General features: G+C 36.3%; 2 protein-coding genes across 2 annotated transcripts in view; one reads left to right on the forward strand and one right to left on the reverse strand.

The window, feature by feature from the left end:
- LOC131438257 (potassium channel subfamily K member 6-like) overlaps positions 1-2,966 on the reverse strand; it is a 249,166-nt gene extending 246,200 nt beyond the window's left edge. Inside the window, exon 1 of the mRNA XM_058608134.1 lies at positions 2,092-2,966. The gene's annotated coding sequence lies outside the window, so the exon portion shown is untranslated. The remainder of the gene's footprint in view (positions 1-2,091) is intronic.
- The window catches only part of LOC131433962 (uncharacterized), a 30,759-nt gene extending 22,372 nt beyond the window's left edge, over positions 1-8,387 (forward strand). Inside the window, exon 4 of the mRNA XM_058600581.1 lies at positions 7,707-8,387. Coding sequence (XP_058456564.1) covers positions 7,707-8,387 — 681 coding nt within the window. The remainder of the gene's footprint in view (positions 1-7,706) is intronic.
- Positions 8,388-9,360: the final 973 nt, after the last annotated feature.

Here is a 9,360-nt window from a genome sequence, read left to right on the forward strand (position 1 = left end):
TATTTTCAGCAATTATCTGTCAAAATGGAAAATTAAACCAAATGGAGCAAAAATTAATTATCTTTCCTCATAAGCCAAGAGCTTCTTTTATTAAACCAAACAATAATCACATTCTCAAATTGAATGGCTTGGAATTGACATGGTTTGATCAAGCTAAATACTTAGGTTTAACGTATGACAAAAACTCACTTTCAAGGATCACATTGAAGGAATCCAGGCAAAGTGTAATAAATATATTAAATGCTTATATCCTCTTATAAACAGAAATTCTAAGCTCTGTCTAAAAAACAAATTGCTAATTTATAAACAAATTTTCAGACCAGCCATTCTTTATGCAGTACCAATTTGGTCAAGTTGTTGCTCCACCAGGAAGAAAACGCTTCAAAGGATTCAGAATAAAATTCTGAAAATGATTTTGAAGCGTCCTTCCTGGTTTAGTACAAATGAGTTACACAGACTCACAAATATAGAACCATTAGATGTAATGTCACATGATATCATAAGCAAATTCCGACAAATAATCGATGCAATCTTCAATTGAATCCATTCGCTCTCTGTATCAGTTAGTAAGTTAATATATAAGTTCTTTTTTCCCATTACACAAAAGAAGTAGGTTTACAATTTCCCCTACACAAAAATTACAAAATTGCGGAATCAAATCATGTATATAATAGGGCTGAGAAGTCACCACTAATGGCTGAACACCAAATTTAAATCTTAATAATTGAAATTTAATCTCATATTTCAATAGATTGTTATTGAAAAAAGGCCCTTTGTTCGGAGCTCTTCGTATTTCACAATGGGCACAGTCAACTGTAAAAATTACAGAAAAGAATGCATCAATGAAAGTTTTCTACGCATCTAGAGAAATCATATGGATTCTTCATTGTTTTGGTCGGATTTGAAAGCTGCTCACTATGCTTCTGCTACGTTGAAGATGTTGAGGAAGGAAAACGTCGATTTTATTGGAAAATCCCAAAATTCCCTAAAATTACCCTGAACTGCGTCCTATCGAAAAATACTGGGAAATAATTTAGTATCATCTTAATAAAGATGGCAGAGAGGTATATTTTGTTGAAGTTTTGTTTCAAGATGATTTGGTAAGCAGCACAAAGAAAATATACGGACAGAATCTAACGGGAAGTATCTAGAGAAAAGTTTCCAGCAGAAAGTAGAAGAAAATACTCAAATTCTCGAAAGTTCGTTCGTATGTATGTTGATTTTCATTTATATAACGCAAATTTATGAATATGTTAGGATATAAATATTTTCTGCATTAAAAACACGAGTCCAACGGAACCGGTGCTAGAATCATTCCCTACTGGCAGTATTTTTAAACCCTCTTCCAGCACTTAATGGACTTAATTGACGAATAAATAAATAGACTAAATGGACGAATATATAAATCAATATTTATATTTTGTCGCCTTCATATTACTGATCTATTTGTCTAATTTGCTGAAAAAACATTAATATTTTACAGCTTATATTTATGAATTTTCGGCAAATTTCACGAATCGTCAGTATTGAATGATGAATAAGTCAGTATAATTAATTGATCTACTCTATGGTTGATGTTTAGTACTACTCTATAGAGCATTTAGCAAACGAGACTTTTACTGAACTGATTAGCGAAGTTTCAGCTGTTTGAAAGTCAGTAAAAATTTACCGATATCCATTAAAAATATGTTTTGTGCAAAACTTTAAGTAAACTTATACCTGGACCTACTACGAGAGACAGTAGAATTGTGTAACAAAGACCATAGTTTTTTACAATGTATATGTTTATTACATATTTCGGCAACAATATTGAAGATAAAGTCGGAAGTTCGGTTTTGGAGAATAGTTAAAATTAATTGGTCATTCGAACTACGCAACCCATTAAGACAAACCAGACAGAATTCTATTATATCAGTAACAGCTCATTGCAGCATTACAGCATACTTGTTTACTCTAATGTAATCGATTAACTATATTTATAATATGATTTGGTATTATGATAATTTGAAAAAGCTGTACTGCCAAGATAAATTGATTTAACCTGTCAATTAATATCTATCACAACCAGATATATCAGTAATTAATACGAACCTGCTGTTGATGGAAATTAGTGAACTGTATTTATTGGAAAACTGTAATGATTATTATCCGCGTGTGCCCACATTGAGTTGAACTCTACTCTTCCATCAAACAGTATCCAGCTGGTAACGATTTTGGACTCAACATCAACGGGTGGTATACATATGATCACTTATCTAACCCAACTGCCGCCCACTTTCAATGTAACCGTCGCCGTTCGGTCTTGCGATAATGAATAATTTATTCCTTGCTCGCACCACTGCAATCTATAATCAATCACATTACGGCTCACTGACGAATGCCTAGCACACACTGTTGTGATTCACCACCGCGTTGCAACGCATCACATCAATAGCGGTCAGGATCACATCTAATCCATGCAAAATTATCATGCATATATTATTGGATTCTCTTGCACTGAGAATCACCATCAGCCCATCGATTTTATGTGCGTCTGTTATGTTGTGGATGACAAATAATCCTGTCAGAGGTTTTCACTCTTCCTTTTTGCTATGATCTGGCACATGTTACGAACTCCCTGCACTGTTGCGATTTTGGTTGTTTTAGATTTTTAACGATTCTCCCGGATAGATTTTTTGAAGAAGTTGGCACGGGTTTCCCGCACTAATAATACATTTGAATTAACACATAGTAGAGTAAGCACAACAATGAATTATTCACATCAAACTATTTACTTGTAATCGAGGCGAATTTCATCCAGGGTTAAAACAAAGTATTCAGCATCCTGATTCACTAACATTATCTCTTCTATTAATGGGCACAAATCGAAGTCCTTTGCGAAGTGAACGAAGCGTATTCTAGTGTTGTTAAGATTGAGCTACTATTCGGCTGATGTCTCGCGATTCACTGAAACTGGAAAATGGATGCAGCGAGAAAAATGTCATCACATTTGTTCCAACTGTGGGGACTGGGCCAGTAAGAGAATATCCTTACTCCCTGGGCCAGTGCGCATGAGCCTGAACAGATCGAAACTTGCTGAGTTCGGAGAAAAATGCTGACAAACACCTACAGACTCAACACATTACATTGTCAGGAAAGAAATATACTAGCACAAACCGGATGCTGGACAATGCGAGAATTTCGCTAACAGTTTTATACGATGAATTCCGTTGCCCGCTGACTTGGTGTCCTATCTTCTCGTTTGTTATCCTCGTATGACATGTTATCGCGTCGAAAATTGGTGAATATATATTTTGAGCGTCAATGAGATAATGTTACTTACACGGAGTGGTTGTCTGGGTTATTTCAATAAATGAGAAATAATATTAGCATGTAATTCAGTTCCATAGTCGTTAGATCAGCCTGGTCAAGACCAAACTCTCTGGAGAATCAAATGTAGTTTGATTATTATAATCAAATAAAAATTTAGTTTATTCAGCATGTCGTTCGTATGCGAGCTTCGAATCTATCCAGCAGAGCTTCATCAAGGTGTTCGATTATTTGAATTAAAATTTATTGATCATATCGAACTGACCGCACTTAATTACTCTCATTAAAATTTTTCAAGTACCGAAGCTTCCACATTTTCCGACAAATTCGAATGAAATTGCTGATATGAAGATTGCGAGTGTTTTCATAGTTTGTTTTTCTAGTAACTTGAATTTAAAGTGGCTCTCTTCCTTTTTATATTAGCTGATTGAAAATCATTGATCGATTGATTTCAATATCAATATCTAGTAGATCACAAAATATGTTTATTTCAACACTACCTACCAAATTTCTCTTTCAATGCTCAGTAATTAGTTTTACTGTTATGAATTGTAAAACATTGTTTTCATTGGATGATCAGTAAAATAAGCCAATTCACAATCATCTATCAGTAAATTACCGGATTTCAGTAAATATCTATAAAAATATTACGCACCATTCGCTTCTGTTTTACAAATGCGTTCTGCTAGCATTGAAACATCATTATATTTTCCCAATTCAGTAAAAGATTTATCTGTTTTCAGAGAATCTATAAATAATAAATAAGAACTTTAGTAAATATTACTAACTCCTTCGTTGAGAGTCTTATCTGTAAAATTAATTTAATTTTCGGAAGTGAAAAAATTAAAACTTAGTCTTGCATCGTGATTATTGTTCGTGAAACGCTGTTACTGTTATTTCCTGATGGTAGGCAAATTCTTCAGTATAGGCTATTTTACCAATAGTCATCTCATTAGCAGAGTCGCATTATTGTTTTTCTGATTACTCGACTTCCAATCAACGAATTTTGATAAAGCCGGATACAATATTTTTGCTCCGGTCTAAGAAACGACATCGCAGAAAAATAGTTTGGATATTTTCAAAAATTTTCAGTGAAATTTTCCAAAAAACGGTAATTGCTCACGAAGTTAATTTATTTACGTATTGTTTGTAAATTTCACCGAACGAAGGTAGTAATTGATGAACAATTCAGTTTAATTATCACAGTAGAATGCTCTGAACGATTCTACCGAGCGTTCCGTAGATGAAATTCTCATTGAACTGATTACTGAATGTTCAGCTGATTGCAAGTTCGTAAAATTTAACCGACATCCGTAAGTGTGATTTGGTGCGTAGTCAGTCCTTAGTACAATTGCCTAATTCATAACAGTTAAATTTAATTTTGATTTTACGTATATAAAAGTTGATGGCAAACATAACGTGTTCTGTTACTAAGCGATTGATCAGTATCGATTGAGGTTGATATTTGGAGGTTGATATTTGAAGCAACTTACTTGGGAATAAAACGTTACCCTAAATTGTGCTTTAAGATTCTACTTAGAATTTCAGGAAAATAGCCATTGTTGAAAATTACTAGAGTAGTTTTCTTCGCTATCTTCAAATAAACCTTCAAGAAAAAACATGTCGATTTATTAAGAAAATGTACCCATTAAACTCTTTCTGGGTTTTGAAACAATGGAAATTTTTATAACATTGTAAATTGCTTCTTAACGCCTATAATATCGAAAATGCTTTAAATTGAGTGATCGGTTATGGTAATTTAAACAGTTCATTTGGAATTGTTTGTCGGCTCGCACTAAACCAAACGTTCTAGGCGAATAACTATATAAGTAAAGGGCAAACACGAAATTATGATCGCATAACTTTTTTCTCAAAGTGCTCAAAAAATAAATGAAAATTTGAACTTGTTCTCTTTAAGAAGAATTGTTTACACACTGTGAATTGCGTATTTGTATGGTTTGTTGGAAATTACTCATGTCGAGACGTGTGAAAAAAATATTTACAATCACATGAGGGAATCGGGACTACTTCATCGTGCCTTTGGAAATACGTCATCTCAAGAGTATTGGGCAGTTTTAAAGACTGCTCGACTTTGGATCATAATTGTGGTACAAGAAGAAAATCGAGAGGAGCATGTAGAAAGACGAAGAGAAATTTTATGCGTAATTCCATTTCCAGTAGATGTAGATAGGTGCTGAATTATATGTCTTCCAAGACACAACGTACAGCGGCAAACTGTTGCCAAGAGCCGTACTTGGTAGCTCTACACGAATATGTCTACCAAATACCGTTACGTTGCGAAGTATGACTAAACATACGGCCATGCAGAACTCCAACAAAAACCATGACAGGAATTTACGCTAGCAAAGATATATTTAAACTGAATAATCGTTCCAGTAATCAAAAATGATCGAAAGCCGCCTCAAAATACCTCATTTGCTAGAATATTTTCACTTGTAGAAAACAATAGGAAATGTTCGTCACAACAGCCTCATCAATGGTAACATTTATATAAATTAACGCCACTAGAAATATCGTTTGCCGTTTTTGGTATTGCTGACTAAAAAACCATTGTTAGGTAGAACTTAGCATTATAGTTAGAATATTTTAAGACAAATTCTATGTATTTTCTCATCTAAGAACTGAATCCACCGAGGTAACATGAACTACATCCAATCGAAATCTATTGGACCATGAAGTGAGAATTCTGAAAGACCCAGAAGAAAGTGAAAAAAAATATAAATAGAAAAGATATTGAGTACGACTGTATAAGCTCTCAAAGATGGCTTGAATCGGAAGTGTCAAGAGTTGCTCTTCAAAGAGTTGCTCTTCAAAGATAGATAAATATATGAGTTTTTTTAAAGAATTAACTGTATTGCAACAATTTTGTGGTTGCCTTTTATTCAACACGCAAACCATATGGTTAACAGGTTCACAATGTACAGTTAGAGCTCTAATCTGAGTAGCGCAATGATGCTTGTAAAAAAGTAACAGTATTTTTGATTTTTTGATTTCCAAAACGTTTGTCTGCATTGGCACAAAACCATGCAAGCTCTTTCAATCCTAAAAGTCTATTCGCACTATTCCGAGACGGGACCATCCAGGACGATCCGGGACGTTTTTTTCCTCATCGGCGATGACTGAGCTGTCGGCGTATGCATGTATTGGAATGCCGGATCCGGCATAAAATCCATTTGGTTGCAACCGATATTCCTCGCCGAGTTTTTCCCGATAGCGACGGTGCGAAAAATTCGGCGAGGAATATCGGCGGAAACCAAATGGATTTTATCCCGGATCCGGCATTCCAATACATGCACACGCCGGCAGTTCAGTCATCGCCGATGAAAAAAAAACGTCCCGGATCGTGTCGGAATAGTGAGAATAGACTTTAAAGTCGATATAGACAGTTAAAAATTGCTACCGTTCTGCTTAAAAATTGAAGCTGACAATGAAGGTCAATTTTCATTGGTGTACGAACAACTACAAATTTACATAACCTTAGGAATTAGAACAAACTGGCTCCGGTAACACGTTTTCTTAGGGGGAATTGTCAAACTTGCCATGGCTTCTCATCGTTTTCCTGAAGTGAAGGCTGAAAGGAATCTGGAAAGGAATTGTGCAATGAATGGAATGGGAAAATAGCACGAAATAAACGGAAACTATTCGTACTACATTCCCGAATGGATACTGAAGGATCAGAGGGTACCAGAATATACTTTTAAGAATACATTCAACCGCTAAAAAGATTTAGAGATTTTATAAATGCTTCGCCAAAATGAATTCGCAATATGTATGAGCACAAGTAAATTCGGCACCACATTAAGGATGACAAACAATCTGTTGCATCCTTTCAAGGTCATTACGACAGGGATTTATTCACTCCAGAAAGAGCGATGAACCCGTCTGACTATAGTTAAGTGGCGTACCACCACCATCGTTGATTTAGTGAGCAAAAAATAAAAGTTTTCTATAGCCCATCTCAGGAAAAATCATTCGTTGTACAAACTCTAGCCAACTGATTAGCTTATTCAGTATCGGCAATACCAAAATGGATGGGTACTCATGAGAAATAAAAAAATCGCATGGATTTCAGCTTGGAGCATAGAACAGTATCAACCAAGTAGATGAGACTACTCTAATTTCATTTCACGACAGCAGACACCAGCACGACATCAGAGAACCGTCCGTATAACGATCTATGTGTTAATCGAGTTGTCGTTCCAAATAATCAGATAACCACATCTCACGAACAAGACATCTCACACTGAATGTTTTGAAAGGAAAACTGCATGTGAGTGTTTGGTCAATAGGAGCGAGCAAATACTCATACTAAGTAATCATTTGAAATCACAAGCGAGTGTGTTTAGTAGCACAGTCTATAGGGTTACTGTTTGAAGCCCTGTATCCGTGATATCACCGAAAACTATTGCTTGTATCGATGCGATCGGAGCCCTTGTACCAGTACTCTTCAACGAGGCGGCGGTGTGTTGGTTGGTGTGAAGAAAGAGTTGAACAGTATCTCGGTCACTGCAAACAATAGCCAGCAGCTAGAACAAGTGACCGTTCGAATAAAATTGAAGTCCGCTTCCCTTTGGATCTGCACTATTTATCTACCGCCTAACTCGAACGTGGCTTTGTATGAGGCCCATTCGTCTTGCATTCAAGACATCTTCGAACATGCAGCTGAAAGTGATTTTATTGTAGTGATGGGAGACTATAATTTACCACATTTGGATTGGCAGTTCGAGGAGGATACGAATTCACTACTACCAGCAAATGCATCATCAGAACAGGAAATCGTTCTAGTGGAAAATCTGTTGGCTAACGGACTTTACCAGATCAATAATCTAAAGAACTTCAACAAACGGTTATTAGATCTCGCTCTCACGAATGATCCACTGTTCTTCGATTTTCTTGAACCTCCCATGCCGCTCATGAAAGTTGACCGCCACCACATTCCTTTTGTGCTTCATCTGCATTCCATAGTAGCTCGTGCATCAGACTTGAATGAAACGACTTTTGATTTCAATCGGGCCGATTACTCAAAGTTGAATGAGTTGATATCTGAGATAGAATAGACCGAAATTATTCGCGGTGATACAATCGATGACGCCGTTTCATCCTTCTACACAAAATTGTTCGAAATTATTTCTCATAACGTGCCAATTAAGCTACGCTCTCCTCAAAAGCAATACAATCAGCCCTGGTGGAAGGGTAGGAAGGTAAAAAATCGTTACTTTAAAACTAAGTGTGAATGGCATAAAGCAGAGTCACGTGAACTAGATCGTCAATACAACTCTTTACACGTGACTTCGTTTCGTAACTACATACAGCGCATCGAGAATAATGTGAAGGTCAACCCGAAGACTTTTTGGAAGTATATCGCCAGTCGCAAAAAATCGAAAGGTATACCAATTAACGTTCGTTATAATGATGAATCAGCCGATACATCACTGGGTACTGCAAACCTATTCTCGTCGTTCTTTCAAAGTGTGCTAAGTAATAACTCACCACCCTTGACAGAATCGTACTTGAGCGGTCTGCCCCATTACAATCTCAACATACCACGTATAATTTTCAGTCAACAAGAAGTTATCCGAAGAGTGCTGTCTATCGATGATTCAAAAGGTGCAGGCCCTGGCGGATTACCACCTTTCTTCATCAGAAATTGCGCAGCCTCTCTTGCTTCCCCGGTTTCTCTGATTTTCAACCGATCTCTCAGCGACTGCGTCTTTCCGACTGCATGGAAAACTGCATCAATAACTCCGATTCACAAAAGTTGTAACATTCACGATGTAAGTAATTGCCGATCGATTTCAATTCTCAGCTGCCTACCAAAAATAGCATGTTGCATGATATCCTGTACGAGTCAGTGCATCCCATAATTGCTGAAGAACAACACGGGTTTGTAAGAAAACGTTCGACTACAACAAATCTTATGTGCTACGTTTCTAATTTGATCGATCACGCTATTTACTTCAACTTGTCCAAAGCTTTCGACAGAGTCCCTCACCGTTTTGTCGTCGAGAAATTTAATAGACTCGGATTCCC

Source organism: Malaya genurostris, chromosome 3 (assembly GCF_030247185.1).
Source record: "Malaya genurostris strain Urasoe2022 chromosome 3, Malgen_1.1, whole genome shotgun sequence".
Taxonomy (NCBI): domain Eukaryota; kingdom Metazoa; phylum Arthropoda; class Insecta; order Diptera; family Culicidae; genus Malaya; species Malaya genurostris.